Source organism: Diabrotica undecimpunctata, chromosome 8, assembly GCF_040954645.1.
Source record: "Diabrotica undecimpunctata isolate CICGRU chromosome 8, icDiaUnde3, whole genome shotgun sequence".
Taxonomy (NCBI): Eukaryota; Metazoa; Arthropoda; class Insecta; order Coleoptera; family Chrysomelidae; genus Diabrotica; species Diabrotica undecimpunctata.
The window spans coordinates 67,506,228-67,523,548 of record NC_092810.1 but is presented as its reverse complement, the minus strand read 5'-3'; the positions used below and the strand labels follow the sequence as shown (position 1 = coordinate 67,523,548).

General features: G+C 30.6%; 1 protein-coding gene across 2 annotated transcripts in view; it reads left to right on the top strand.

The window, feature by feature from the left end:
* Eip78C (Ecdysone-induced protein 78C) overlaps positions 1-17,321 on the top strand; it is a 150,357-nt gene that overhangs the window by 87,009 nt on the left and 46,027 nt on the right. For both annotated transcript variants that reach the window (XM_072540433.1, XM_072540432.1), the window contains exon 3: positions 8,321-8,445. In XM_072540433.1, coding sequence (XP_072396534.1) covers positions 8,321-8,445 — 125 coding nt within the window. The remainder of the gene's footprint in view (positions 1-8,320; positions 8,446-17,321) is intronic.

Here is a 17,321-nt window from a genome sequence, read left to right as displayed (position 1 = left end):
CTTGCTTTACCTGAAGACAAAATAAATGAAACTTTACACACTTTTAATAATTATAGTGAACATTTACAATTTACATGTGAAAAAGAGATAGAAAATAGCATCTCATACCTTGACATAAAAATCAAACGTAATGCACAAAATGTATTAAGCACTGAATGGTACAGAAAACCTATATTTAATAACAGATTTATTAATTATCATTCACAACATCCACCTCATATAAAAATAAATTTGATATTGGCTTTAAAAAACAGAATAGTCAAATTATCACACATCAATAACATCAACAAAGGGTTATTAGAACTGAAAGACATTTTATTAGAGAATTCATACCCAATTAAAATAATTAACAAATTTTTTTTTAACAATCCTAATAATAGAATTATTGACATGAATCAAACAAGAGAACCAAATCAACAAATCGTGCAATCTCAATTTACTTTCACATCACTACCTTACATACCAACATTAACACCCAAACTAACTAAAGTCTTTGCTAACTATTCTCATATTAAAATTGCAACTAAAAATCTTAAAACATTAGCATCATTGTATACAAAAACTAAATCACCTATTAGCATTATGGAAAGCTCAAATGTAGTTTATAAAATACTATGCAAAAATTGTGATAAGTCATACATTGGACACACATCTAGAAATCTAATAGGCAGACTAACATCACATAAAAGTGACCTTAGAAATAATAAAAATACAGTGCACAGATTCTAAACATGCCGGTGGGAGATGGCTTCTATGCGTTGTATTATAGTTGGTGTATGAGAGAAAAAGTTTTCGAAATAATGAAATAACAAATTTTATATTATTATTTCATTATTTTGAAAACTTTCTCTCATACATCGACTATAATACGGCGCATAGAAGCCATCTCCTACCGGCACATTTAGAATCTGTGCACTGTACGTGTGCATTAATAGATCTTTTTTTTAATCATTCATTTAATTTCAATGAAACTAGTATATTAAGACGTGAAAACCAATTAAATAAAAGAGAATTCTTAGAAATGATATGCATAAATAAATATCAATGCGTTAATAAAAAAACTGCTATTGATAAACTAAGTAATATCTATAATTACATTCTGTCTTACGAAAATTAATACTATAATTTTCTAATATTAGATTTTCTGACTATAAATACTATAATTTCAAAAAATTTAAATATTCATATTTGGCGCCACTTTGTACGTAATCATAATAACAATCAAGAGCTAGTTATCAACAACAAAAAATATAATAAACAGAAACGAGTGTCTTTCTGACATAAATCAAACATCAATATAATAATCAATGTCATAATAAATTTATACAAAATTAAATAAAATTAAAATATTGTACTTACATAACTATATAATTTTAATAAGTTAAGTTTTAATGTTTTGTCAATTTAAAAATTTAATGGATTAACCTCATGTTGTAAGTTTTTATACTAGTTTTATATAATGTTCTTTAATTCTAATTTCATTGTATTTACTGATACCATATTTTAGCATATCCTGAAGAAGCAAATAAATTTTGTGAAAGCTTGATTAAAGAACAAAGAGTTTCACTTTTCTGCCCTATTAATGACTGCAACCTCAAAATAAAACTTTATATTATATATATATATATATATATATATATATATATATATATATATATATATATATATATATATATATAATATATATATATTTAAACCTAAAACTAAGGTAAATATTATTACCAAAATTAATTTTAAACTCATCAGGCTTCCGGGTTAAATCGCGTCGATTGTTACCAGATATGTCAAAATATAAGTTCGTATGGAGTTAAACCATGGGTCTTATTTTTAGTGTTGTTGATGCATATTGTTGCACACAAGATAGTATAGCGAAGGGATGCTCTTTGGGGTTTTCGGCCTTGATTTGCTCTAATAATTTTTGAGATATCTTTCTACAAATCTATTGGATTGTGAATGATTAACACTAGAACATGTTAGTTTTATGTCGTATAGTCCTCACAGATCTTTGAGTACAGCATTCTTGAATTCTCGACCTCAGTCGCAATAAATTCTTAATGGTGTTCCATAATGCCTGAAAACAGTAGAAGTGTATTTCCTACTGTTACTACTTTTTTGTCTTCTAAAGGATGAGCTAGTGTGAATTCGACATCTTTTGTTAAGTTCTTCCAATTGCATTTTTCCTTCCAATATCTCATAATACTCATTCCAACTGTCAAACCGGTCTATACAGTTGTGAAGAAAATGGTTTATTTTTTACTAACTTGATTAGTCTAATTAATATAAAATATAAATCGGGCTGCTACTAATATTAAAACATGTGCATATTTTAACAAGTAATTATTCTTCCTCCGATTTGGCTAATTTCTCTATTTCCCCAGTTTAGTTTATTAAAAATATATTTTCTAGTAATCGTAAATATATTCAGCGATAGAAATCTGTTTTCTTATTCCTTTTTCTATTTTTAACTTCTTGTATTAGTTGTATAAGTTCTCTATTAATGTCTGCAGTTTTAAACTGATTCTATTATTGCCGAGATTTTTAGTGTATCAAGCGCTGTGTTGTAATCTACAAAATATAAAGGTAGTTCCATGTTATATTCGGTTGTCTCCTCAATACTGTTCCTGGGTGTTTGAATATGTTATGTTACATGGTACTTTCATTTTTCCGGAGTCTCGCTTGCTCTGGTGACTGGTATATTTTGATTTTTATTTGTTAAGAAATACGTTCCTTATTGTAAAAATACATTTTTTGGTTTATGAGTGCGAATGATGTCTTTATCTTGTAGCATTGGTATATATTGATTTTTTTACGCAATTGTAAACTGTTAACAAAATTTTGTATAAATTTTCTTTAGAAATTTTAAAATAATTTTTGTAACCGCCTTTATTCTCAAATGCTACTTCATCGTCGCTTCAAATAAAAGGGACATTTCTTACGACTTTAGTTCATATTACGAAAACTTTTTTAAGTTCTTATATTGACAAAACTCTGACCCTCTGTGTATATTTACGCCCAACTGTATCGAAATCATTTAAGATGGAAAGGGTGTATCCGTTTTAAATACATTGTGTGAACTAAAACTTAGTCTTGGTCAAATTTTGTTGATCAAATAAAATCGGTCAACTTAACTTCGTGAGAACGCGCCTAAACTCTTTGAAAGATTTTCTGATGGTTTAAGTATATCGTTCAAATAAACTTCTCGTCAGTAGTTGTAGACATTGTTAAAAAGTGTTTATAAACATAAACTTGAATTTTTTTTATTTTCGTAAAAAAAGTTTCTTAAAAAAGTGCAAAAAAGACTTCTTTGTAACACTCAATACAATTTAAAAATCAAACTATTTTTTTTAATAAGTAGGTAGTGTATATATCACGAGCTTCAAATAGACGCTTCTTTATTAAATTAACGATTTCTTACTTTTCACTAAATCGTTATATGATGCATCTTGGCGGATGTATGTACATCTAAAGTTAAGGCAGTATTGTTCAGTTGATGCATTTGAGATCATGTGTTTTCGGAGATAATGGTAATGGCGTGTAAATTTTGGCGTGTCAATATACAAATTTTGTTAGTATACTAAGTAGTAATAACCTTAACGAGCACTTTATATTAAGTATTTTGTACTACAACTAAAATGTCAAAGTTGTCAGATTGTAAGACAGCTTACAGGTTGTATCTCAATAAGATAGAATTTAAGATGACTTTAAAAATGTGATATAATACATATTAATTAAATTTTGATTTAATAAGGTTTTGGTATAATATATTATTATATCTATTTTTTATATGGTCCATTTCACCTCTTATTTTCTTTTTGTGTGCTGTTATTCCTATAAGAAATTAAAAAACTAAGATACTACAGAGATACAACTTTATATTGAATAATAAAAATGTTATAATATTCGTTCAGAAGTTTACCAAAAACATTAACTCCCACAAATATTTACTAATAGAAAAATTATAAATATAATCGATTTTATGCGGTGTCGTATCCTTGAGAAAATGTTTTATTTTTAGTTGGTAAATAATTGATAAAATAAACACTAGCTTTATTTAAAATACCTATATTTTACGAACACTGTATCTACATAAAAGAAAAATAAATCTTTGTATACTAATTTAAATAAAAAATAAAGATTTTTAATACATAAATTTAGAATATTAAACTTATAATCTATACTAAAATCATAATCAAGAGGCACTAAAAATGAACAAACCAAGACACGTTAAATGTTACAAGCAGCACTCTCAAATAATTATTTACAATGTATATACATTGTATAAATCCCAAATCATGATTTACAAAGATTATACATTGTAAATCATGATTCGAAATTGTTCCTTGTAACATTTAAGTGTCTTAGTTTGTTTATTTGTAGTGCATCTTGATTGTGATTTTAGTATAGTAGCAAAAATAATACCAACAATAATAAAACCAACACACTGAGACCTATTTTATCCAAAACACAACTAAACAACGTTCAAGAAAGATCAAAAAACTTCATTTATAAAATACCTCTCGTGAATGTAGCATTTTGAAAGATCTCAGATATACGGACATGAAATCTAATGGAAAGATGCGTCAACAATTTTGAAAGAAACAGTAAAATAAATAAAATTAAGGAAACACTCTCAACTAACTAAAATACAAAAAAGAAATTTGTGTAGCAAACTCATCGATAGAATATAGGAAAATCTGATTACCAATACTGAAAGAAGAAGCTGTCGGTAAAAATACACTAACACTAACACTAATGAGTTAACAGGCGATCAGAGAAGCATTATCTATATAAACACACAACCAACAATATGCATGGAAGGATTAGAATTTGATATCAACAGAGTGTATAACAACATATTCAAGATTGTTAGGTCTTAGTGTACGTTCACACACTATGCGATGATATCAAACACTTGTATCTTAAGAGCCTTCTTCAAATAGCGCGCGATTTAGTGCGGTGCGATGCGATGCTAGTAGTGGCTAGTATGCGCTTCGGTTTGGTTTTCAAGAATGTGTGATTCCATCGCCATATCGCAATATGCCTAGCAAGCGATATGGGTATGGAAAAATTAATAAACAATGTTAGAATTCGTCTGGCCCTTTGGGATTAACGATCAAAAGACTATCACAATAGAGACAAGGTGAATAAAATATGGGTTGAGATTGCAGAGGAGTTACAAGTGATTATTCTTGTGTATTTTTTATACGCATTACAACAGTTCACCATTGAGTGACGATATTGGATAGATACCCCACTTTTTATATTTTCCAATGAAATCTAATTAGTTATAAGTAAGTTTCTAACCCTGAAGTGTGATCGTGCGCGAACGAAACTCCGTATTTTTTGGTAGATTTTTGAAAATATTCGATGTACTATTTAAATATTCAAATTTACCTTAAAGTTATTGTAAGCCGTTCTTTAACGCCTAATGGTTTCCTCCAGTTTGTGTGCACTTTCTCTGCATAAGGAGTTATACCTCCCTGCATGTAGTCGAATGTTTCTAAAGACATCCGAAAATATTCTCGAAATTTATCAGGGTGCATAATTAGTTTAGCAAATAAATTATGAAACTCTCCAAATGTCACTTTTTCTCTATTAATTTTGTGAACCCATTTACGTTTTCTATTTAAACACTTTTTGAAAATATAGCACTTTAACAATGAATTTTCCGCCAATATATATTTCAGTTTTCTTTCCATCGTCACGTCCGACACAGAAAAGACTACGGTGGCGACTAGCTCACAAGCATATCATTGTCTTGAAACACCCACAGATAATAGCTTGCTATGTAACGCATAGCATAGCAAAACATCGCATCGCTGATCGCACCATAGCAGTATGTGTGAACGTACGCTTAAGTGCAAATATGGCTGATACTACCAATACCAAGACCGAGTGAGTCCGGCTGTCAAAATTTTTTCCAAGTTGGAAATTAAAAGGTAAAAGCAAAACAAAAAATCTAATTTTTATTATAATTAATTGTGGTTTGTTCCCGTATATAAAATATTTAGTATCCGACACGCAATAGGTGACATATCATTAAAGTGAAGAGTTCAACAAGTTTTGTACTTTCTTCTCTTATTTTCAATATCTATTTTAAATCAACGTTCTAAATTCTCATGGTCAGCTTCAATATTAAAATATCGACAAAAAAGACGAACGTTATGGCGGAAGAAGATACTACCACGTAAAAACAAAAAATAAGTAGGTAATTGAGACTTATCCACTAGAACAAGTATAACAACGTAATCTGTATGAACAATTTAAGATATGGAGATAATACAGTTATTATAGCTGAAATTGAGAATGAGTTTGAATAAGTAATATAGCAACATATGTGGTGGGATTAAAAAAACATTAAAAAATTTGTATAGAATAAAAAAGCGGAATATCCGTCAGAATCGTCAAAATAACATCTTTATCTACAACAAATGAATAAATTTCGTATCCAACTTTTAATACTTTAGCTAGATACTGGGTACTAACCGTTTTTGATCGCGAAAGCGAATAGAAATTTTCACAATTTCCACCTTCCTACTGGATGTTCGATATTTCTGCTATATTTATGCTTTTGAAAGAAAATAAGGTGGACATATTCTTTATAAAGTATATTTTCTTCAGAGACAAATAACATGAAGAATAAAAGAGCTAAACACAATGCTCTTATCTAAGCTGACGTAAGTCCTAACGGTCACAGCACATATATTGTGCTATGCTAATGATCGCATTAAATCAATTTTAATACAAACAGCATGGTCGTAATTGCAACATTACGCTGAAGGATAAATAAAACCCGAAGCATCAATTAAATAGTGTCTGTGCGGTGCAGATATTAATGTCATTAAAAGATTTATTTTATTTCTAGGAAAGTACTGGTCTAGAACAACGAAAGAACTGTTTGTCAAGCTAATAGTAATATTCGTAAAAACATTTAATTTTTAAAAATATTTCTTTTAGATTCAGATTTTAAACTTGGCCATACCTTCCAAATTTTTACAAAGAAACAAAAACAAAAATGGATAAATATTTAAATTCTATTCTATTTTTCATTTGTTTAAAGTCAATTTTATTCATAAAAAAAAAGTTAGCAGGGCACTGATAACCAACAACATTTTACCAACAGTAGTCGAAATAGAAATTATATATTTTTATGAGCTACTTTCCGCATCCTCATACCCTCTATAAATTTTTATGAAAAAGTATTTAATTATTTTAGAGCAAAATTCGTAAATAAATAAGACTAAAAAAGCAAGTAACGGGAGAAATCATAAAAACACACGAGAACGGAATATGAAAACAGAATCAGGAAGAACCGAAATTAATAAAGTCAAAGTTGAGGAAGAAGTGGAGAAAAATATGAAATTATAAAAACAATTCAAATCTACTACACCGAGCTATATAAAATAAAACAAGATCTCACAGAAGAAATACTAAATCAATTTCACAGAAAAGTAAAGAATATAAATTTAGAACTACAGCCCGATATCAGTAAAACAGAAATAAAGAAATTTCTAAACGAAATAAGTATTAAAAATATCATGGACTGACATAATTACAAATAAAGAGGTACTGGAGAGGGTTGGTAAAGAAACAGAAGTTATCATCACTATGCAAACCAGAAAACTAGAATATCTAGGTCATGCGATGAGGGGACCAAAATATCAAATTTTGAGACTTATAATACCGAGAAAGATTCAAGGAAGAAGATCTGTATATTTTTATGTTTTGAAAATCCTCTTAACAACCTGACATTAAAAAAAACAAACTTATAACAAACTATATTACGTAGGTTCTAATATAAATATTACAAGGTGAAATTTTAAAATTATGTATCTATAATTTTCGTCAAAAAATTAAATACAAAACCCAATATATCGATACTTAGTTTAGAAAATTGATATCTGTATTTAGCCAATTTAAAAAAAAATACCATTATTTAAAGTGTGATAAATTATTACCTTCAAAATTTTATGTATTTACTGCCTTGTCGAAAATTATACATAATTTCTAAATTTCACCTTGTATTATTCATACTAAACCATACATAACATATTTTTTAAGATCAAGTTCTTAAGTAGCTTTTAAAAATATAAAAATATACAGGGTGTTTCATTTAAATTAAGATTAATTCTATTCTAGACATGCGTGAATCACCCTGTACATTTAAATTTATGTTTACAAAGCGCACATTTATTCATAATACTCATTCCAGAATTCTGAAACTATGTACCAGCTTGTGCAGATGTAGTGGATGGTTAGCATACAATTTTGGAGTCACTTTATTTAGATTATTGTTATTATCTCTACATTTTCTTTCCAGAACAACATTACGTCGCCGCAGATTCTAACAGTGCTTCAACTACTAAGTCCTTTGTACCCTGTAAAGTTTGTGGTGACAAAGCATCAGGGTACCATTACGGCGTGACTTCCTGTGAGGGATGCAAAGTAAGTTGTTTTAAAAATAAATAATTCATTTTTAACATGTGTAGAAACTAATTTAGATTTTGATATTGGAAGTGCAGTAGTCGCAATATCGTTTAATTTTTTCTGTATTTTCACTAACAACTATATCGGTCACTTGAGGATATGCAGTTGATCTACCAGGTCTTATAGATTTGTAGCGCTTATGCTCCTCCAAAGAATAATTGTCAAAAATAATATTCTTCAGTTGCTCTTTGAAAATCGTTTGGTCAAAACAAATTGAATTTTACAATAAGTATGCTTAAAAAAATTGGTTAAATCATTTTAAACCATCATTTTCTCTTGGTAACACGCACTTTTATTCTAAGAGGACTATTTTAAGTAAGATTATGAATTTAAATTTTAAGAAGTTATAATTTCTTTACATATACAGGTTTTTGTTTTAAAAAGAATTTTTTTAATACTGAACAACTGATTTGTTCGGAGAGTAGCGGGTAGATAGTCTTTTACGTTCCAGGTAGAAGATAGATCTACTTCAGGGATTCGATCCTGCCCATGTAAGCCATAATTATCTCTCAATCTCCTGGTACCTAGGAGCAATTTTGTCCTAGACCCATTCTTCCATGTAATTATCACAGTTTCCCTTAAGTACCAAAATAGAGCGTAAGGGAAAAAATCCTGGATCGGTCTGATATTGGATACTACAAGTTTTAAATTAACCGAACGATTATGGGTATAATTAATCCCCACTTGTTGGTCAACAGCTACGGGTGGAAGAACCGACACGTGGTAGGGCACTCCATTGCACTAAAGCTGAGAAATTAACTACGAAGGCGGAAGAGCCAAATTAGTTAACGGCATTGAGATGTGGAAAGCCACGGGATAACTACCATATTAAAGATCCTCATGAATATCCTTAGTAAAAATCATCATGGATCCAATAGTTAATAATTTACTTAATGATCATGGAACTAGGAATCCAAGATCCGGCAGGAGGGGACAATCAGATTTAGGCAACAGAGCCTCTCAGGTTGTCATCAAGGTTCACCATAGAAAACTTCTATGAATAAATTGGCAATGTCTTAAAGCTGACTAAAATACATAATATAAATATTATATTTATAAAGCTGACTAAAATACATAATATAAATATTAAATAAAGTGGAGAATTGTGTAGAGCGATATGAACTCGGGGAGAGGAATGAACGTGCCGATCGGCTGGCGAGATATCAAAATACAGAGAGGATTCCGCCAGGGTTGCGTGATGTCACCACTACTCTTCAATGTCTACAGTGAAGCGGTATTTAAAGAAGCGCTCTCAGATTCAATAAAAGGTAAATTTATCAATGGAAAAATTTTGAATAACTTGCATTTTGCAGACGATACAGTAATAATAACAACGGCTAACAACAATGATTTACAGAACGTAATGCAACGACTTAATGAATGCTGTCATGAATACGTACAAATGACGAATTGACATGCAATGACATGATCATGACTAAATCAGCAGATACGGACATTCTATTGATGGTTGGCGATACTGTAATTGAGGATACCTACAAATACTTAGGAACATGAATAATATCAAATGTAGACCAAACCAAAGACATTAAGACACGTATTAAAATAGTACGGGCATCATTCGTTAAATTTAAAAAGTTTATTTTGCCGGGATATAAGGTTAAGACTATGCCTAAGAATACGTCGGTGTTACGTATTCACTACATTTCTTTATGGCTTTCTATATGGCTCAAAGGATGTCAAACGCAGAAGTTCCAAAAGATTAGGAAATTAATCTGAAATAATATTGACTATCACAAGAAGAAAACGTAGGCCATGTTATGAGAGCGCAAAGATACTCATTATTGCAGCTTATTCTGCAAGGCAAAATTCGAGTAACGCGAAATGTGGGAAGACGAAGAATATCGTGGCTTAATAGCTTAAGGGAATGATTTAAATGCAGTAGTGCAGAACTATTTAGAGCGGCAGTCAACATAGTCTGCATAGCCGTGACGATTTCCAACCTTCGATAGAAGATGGAACTTAAAGAAGAAGAAAATTTATTAAGAAATTTGAAATTTAATGAGAGCATATGAAAAAATTGTTTATACATAACAATTTAGTAATGATTATAAGTGAAATTTATCTAATATAATTATATTTTAAATCAATAAATAAAATAAAAATAATAATAAAAAGGCGACTTAAGGAAAGATTTGTACATTCCGCAGTCATTAACTTCTTTGTTGTGGATAAATTTGCAATGAAAATACGATAAATGTGATTGTTTTAGCGTTGTATTCCAGTTAAAAAAAAACAGATGGTCCAGTATAACCCGAAAACCGTGTTGGATTTTTTGGAGATCGCGGCTGGCACAAGTCGGCTACCCCCACTTATTTTACAAGTCGGAATGCAAAGTGCTCTTGGATTATTACACGCTTGTTTAAACAAATTTCAATATTTTTTTTTGCTAAAAGTTTTGTTAAAAACCTTTGACCATACTAGAGGCGTTCAAGTATTATGTAACGCAATTTTTGAAGATTTTTGATCCCTCCTCATGTAACGCAACTTTCCTCCATCTAACCTAAACATTACGTAACACACAAGTGACCATTTTTACCTAAAATTAACAATTATGTTGTGAAAAGTACCAGAAAGTCGGTAAAATAACTTTGTTATTATTTTAATGGCATTTGCGGTAATAATAAATAAAACAAGAGAATTTTAACTCGCAATAATAAACTTTTAATGCCAATCTTACAATTTTTTACGTTTTCCTTATTTCATCCTTATTTACATTTTTGGCTTCATCTTTATGGTTCTTCCGTTGCATTTTTCTATTTTAACTTTTTTTAATAATAAACTCATAAACTAACATATTTTTTTACATTTGACAATATAATTATTAGAAACGGTAATATAACTAAAATAAAACATTTTAATCAAATTAAAATCGTATTCTTAACAAAAAATAAAGATAAAATCAAGAGGTAGGTATCTTCTTCTTTCGCTGCCATTCTCTCTAAAGTTGGCAATTACATAGGCGAATTTTTCACTGTCTTTACTCAATCGAAATAGATGTGCAGCACTGCTTATTCCTTTTCAATCGGGAATGTTCTTGAGCCATGACATCTTCCTTCTAATTACTCTGTGGCCCTTGATTTTATTTTTCATGATAAACTGAAATATTCTGTACCGGTCTTCTCGAAAAATATTCCCTAGTTATGAAATCTTTCTTATTAAAATAGTTTTTAATAACATACGAGCTGCATTTGCAAAGTCCATTTTGAAAAGTATATCCAAATAGTTATTAAATGACAGCAGGGATAGAATTTATTCCTATCTGATGCCTTTTTGACTGTAACATTCGTTGGTTCGAATGAGACTTATACGACTGCTTCTAATATGTTTTCTATGATACACAGATTTCCACCATCAATGACTTTTTGTGCTTAATATGTTCAAAAGCGTTCCAGGCTTCACCCTATCGAAAGCCTTTTCGTAATCAATAAAAGCCACATAATTACCTTTACGTTGGTCGTGGCATTTTTGGAGAAGTATATTTAAGCCAAAAACTGCTTCACGGATACCCAGCGCATTCCTAAATCTAAACTGGGTTTTATCTAGGTCTATTTCGTAATGAATAATGCGAAAAAAAATTTCAATGTCTGGCTCATCAGACTAATTAATCCGTATTCGTCGCATCTTTTTGCCCACTGTTTCTTCAGAATTGCTATAAAAACAGACTTTAGCTATTCCTTAGTTATTATAACCTGTAGTATACACACCATTAAAAAGCTTAACTAGAGCACTGATGTGGTTCTCTTGTATCACTTTTACGAGTTTAGCTGATAGTTGCTTTCTTGGTTTTGACTGATATTATTGAAAGATAAAATTCAGATTTTAAAATTTCAGGTACCTACTTTTTGATTTATATTGCTCTGTATGTTTGGCGTGTTATCTTGGAATATACTATTCTTAGTTTCAATTATTTCCCGTTCATCAATGATAACTTTTCCTGCAATATCTACTAGAGTATTGGTGTTTTTCTTAATATACAGCCAGAAACTTCACGACCTTTCTTGTGTTGCAAATTGAACATGTCATGCTTGTTTTCTAATTCTTCCATTTTTAAAGCTACTTTTCTTTAGCTGCTCGTATTTTTTGTTTTATTTCTCTTTTTTCTGTTTTCATCTACCTTTTATTGCCTTGTTTATTCAAAAAGGTCTAGTATTTCTTCTGTCATCCATTCAATCTATTAGTTATAGGTACTATGTTTTTCTATTATCTTGGTCATATGTTCACGAAATAATTTCTATGTTTTTTCAACATTTTCGGTTGTTTTCATTTCTTTCATGTAATTGTTTATATCATTTTCTATTTTAATTTTGTTGACATCTGACACAGTAAAATTCTTTTGTTGATATATCTTCCATATTCGTTTTAGCCTAACTCTTGCATCGGCGACTAAATGGTTGTGATTAGATTCAATATCTGCTCCAGGGTATGCCGGAGCAGATATTGAAGCAGTATCTTTTGTTGATAAGAATGGAAGAAAGAGGTAGGTATTTTAAAAAACATATTAATTGGAGTTACCACTCCTCTGTCCACAGGTTTGTCAGCCACTCACATTCTTTTAATACTGACATCTGGAATTATTAAATCACTTGCATAAGCTTCGTCTTCGTTGAGCCAATCGGCATCCTCAGACGATGTTTTATTGTAATGCACAATGCAGATAAACTCATTTGCCCTTTTAGCAGCAAGTCGTGTCGGATGTGATGTAGATCTTACCGGTTGCACATATTCTGTTCTCTCGCATTGTAGAGATGGACAAAAGACATCGTAAAGCACCTTAAATGCTTTCAGTGGAGGTGACAGATCAATGAAGAATCTGACAATCAGTGGTAAAAACGTGCATAATCCTTTATCTAATTGACCAGGCACCATGAGCTCACTTGAGTATGGCACGATTGGGGAGACTGGCTGCAGGAAATCTGAAAATCACAAATTTCAAGGCACTCCTCGAGCGGCGATAGTATTATTCTTCCGCTCATTTAATCACTTGCAAGAAATATTGCGATTTACGGATGTGAGTGCTATACCGTATTAGGTTCTGCTGGATCCTGCAAGCTATCTTCAGGCTTTCTTTATTCTGCCGAAACAACATAGTTATAAATTTTCACGTTTTTTTTTTAAACTTTTTTTAAAACTGTTTCTGTTTATTATTGACAACGAAAACAAAATAAAAAGGACGTACAATCCAGACGAAGGATTCCCTGGAAAACATAAAGAAAAAAATAGTAATATCGTACAATACAATTGATAGATTCCCTATAAAACATAAACGAAAAGAATTGCCAACTTGGGAGATTTAAATTCCATAGTTTTTTTATTTAAGTAAAAAAATAAAAATTACATAACGCGTTGTTCGAACCCCCTTTACATCCCTGTAATGCACCGTAATGTTTTACATGACCCCACCCCCCTAATTGCGTTACGTAATACTTGAACGACTCCCTATAACTTTGAATATTTTTTAGTTATTTAATTGGAACTAAATTATACAGACTTATTTTAAAGTGCTATTTATTATTAATTCATTTTGTGTACACAAATGCAGTTTTTTTAAACTTTTTTTCCATATGTTATTAGTATATTTATTAATAAAGAAAATAAGCCCCGGATTATTGAGATCCAATTAGTCAAATTATCTGGACCACTTTTAGAAATTAGCTCATTTTTCAAAAAATCTTAAAAACATTATTAACTAAACAAATTAAATTTCGCAAAAACTATTCAACCGATCTGGCTCATCTTTTGTACACAATTTAAACACGGTAAGACCCTCAAGTTCAGGTACGTTTAAACAAATTTTAAGCAACGATGAATGGGCAAAATATTAAGTTTGGTGTTTTGATTTTTTATTTAAAAATAGTTCCACTAAAAAATTGATGAATCCTTAGATGTCTTTTTGTAATATCGCATACTATACATTTCAACTGTAAAACCCGTTTATACACTTGGGACGAAAAAAGGCTTATTTTTCACTAACTTAATTGGTCTGTAAATGCCTTGGTAGTTTTAAAACGCCTACCGACTTAAAGCTACCGAGGCATAAAAATTAAATAAATTTAGCAGTTAAGAAGTACACAAAAATAGTGATTTTGTTGTAGGTTACAGATGTAAAAAAAACTAGTTGTCAATGTCTTGCTTTGCTTTTTCAATGAGTACTGTATTCATTATTTCAAAGTGGAATCACTCTAATTAATTATGATTACCACGTAAGTTTTTGAAATCAGCCAAAAATATAAAGCTGATAATAAGAAAAATAAACAGTTTTATTACAATGTTATTATTTATGGTATTCTAAAATACAGTTGTTTCCGTCATAGAAATTAGCAACTACCATATAGTCTAACCTCGTCTCGTTCAATGGGATATATTTCTTGTACTATGTCGTTCACATCTTATTTTCTTTCCTTGTATAGATTGCTGACGTATCATTGACTGGTATGTTGGATGTTGCTATTGTACTGGAACATAAAATTTATTAGCTCAGAATCTGCTTTACTATCTTTCTGAGAATTAAAAAACTGCTAGTCGATATTCTTTCAGGGTAGGAGTTAAGGTATCCTGCCAAAAAAATAGATGCTACCATTTCTTTATGGTTGATTGTTTTAAGTCTGAGTGCCAGCCGTCGATATGAATATTGTACAAGTATATGCTTTAACAATTGAAACTTATGATGAAGAAATCAAATCGTTGTGTTATAACTAATATATTATGACAAACGCGCCAAGATTGGTGGGACTGAAAAAGATCATGTCTTGCTAGAAGTTGTTGATTTATATAGATTTAGTTAAAGAAACAGGAACAAAGAACGTTTGCTGCATTTCTACACAAATAATAATCTATTCATTATTAGCACAGGCTACCAGCATCTTCCAAGACTTTATTTTGAAGATCTATGATAAATGTTTTCTGCATCATATCCATCTCAAGAACGCATTCATCTTTAATATCGGTTACAAGAAATATATGTTTCATCAAGGTCTTACCAATCTGTATGGTTGCCATTATCTCTCCGTGAATTGGAATAGTGTGACCTGAAGCTGTTTCAAGAACTAAGTTGGCTGTAGTTTTTCATTCAGAAATTCGGTTCAAATAAAGGATCTGGTTGCACCGGTATCAATAATAAAGGAGCAGTTTTGATGGTCAACGTAGCCCTTAAGTAGTAAATTTTGTTCAGTTTTATTAAAAGTATAATTGCGAATTTAGGGCTTTTATTAGATACAGCCGACGCCCGCCCCTTAATGTCGACTTTTATTTATTTCTCTTGCTTTTGTTTGGGACTCTTAGAGACATATCTTCTGAATGTTGACCTAGGCGGCCTTCTAACCTCATTCTTAAAATATTCTTTCCTGGCTTGGGATCGGCTTCTGCAATTGTTTTGAAAATGTCCTATTATTCCCCAATTAAAACATCTGTTTTCATTTCGAGTTTTTTGTTAAAGATTTTGCAGTATGCTTAAAATTTGGGATAAAATAGGTTGGCTATCTGCGGTTACGATTTTTTCATTTTCTTGAAACCTTAAATCTCTTAATTTTAGGCGAGATCTGTAAATGCTTTTTGTTGCTTCATACTCCTGGGCTGAGATTAGTGCTTCATTTACCGTTTTGTGATGTTGTAATTGGAGAGCTTGTTGCATTGCAACATCATGTCGTCCATCTATGAATGCCTATATTCCAATTTGTTCTAGAAAATCTTTAGGTGCCTAAAGGTACGCCAAATATATTTTTAATATCGAACTTTTAGCCGACTTTGGAAAACCTGCTTTAGATGCTGCTGCCCATATCTTGTCTCTAAAGCTTTAACGAGAGAGATATAACTGGATGCATCCGGGGGAGAAATTGCAAAACGGTTGCTGCTTCTTCTCGAGACGATACCACCTTCTTTCTCATTGCAGCCATTTGCTCTAGCTGCAGCTTCGAAAACGATTTTTCAATTCGAAAGTTTCCCCTGCTGGTTTTCCATCAAATGTGGGTAGTTTTGAAATTTTGCTAGTTCTAATTGTACCTGATTCAACTATAGAAGTTGAAAATGTTAGATAAAAAAACGTGGATATTAATTTTACTTTCTAACTCAACTATTTGTCTTTCTAAATTGGATTTTAAATCAATTTTTGTTGTTATTGTTTTAAATAGATTTTTATATGCTTTTGTTCTTTTTCTAGTTTGTCTATTCCACTTTTGATTTTACTTACCTCTAACTGAAAATTTTCGTGAATTTGAGATAAACCATTCATGAGTTCTATATCTACTTTTCTACGCCTTTCTTCCTCTTCTTCTTCGTCTGTCATTTTTAAAAACCATGCGGGTAGTCCGAACGTATCCATTTTTTGTCAAAATCAATAGATCTTGTATTGACCATTAACAATTACTAAATAAAAATCATGAATGTGTTGCTTGTGTGAGTACATTTCAAAAGGTAAAAGAAATAATAAGTTAGACTTACTCACAATCAATTTAATTTAACTAATCGGACGACCGGTTTCGCTTTCTATAATATGCAAAGCATCTTCAGGTCACGATACAAAGTTAAAATGCTGAAAATAATAATCCCATATTAGGGTGTTGTCTAATAAAGATAAAACAAAGGTAGGTGATATAAATTTTATAAATTACAGTAATTATGCCAATATTACATGTCTGTGGTTTTATAAATGAATAAAATGTTTAAGCAGACAAGGTAAGACCCACAAATTGGTAAAATAGTCTATTAAACTGTAATGAATTAATAAATAAACAAATAAATAAAACATTTAATGTTTTATGGAAAATTGTAGTTAAATATGTAAAGATGTAGCCAGGAAATGACTGCTATTTCTATCAGCC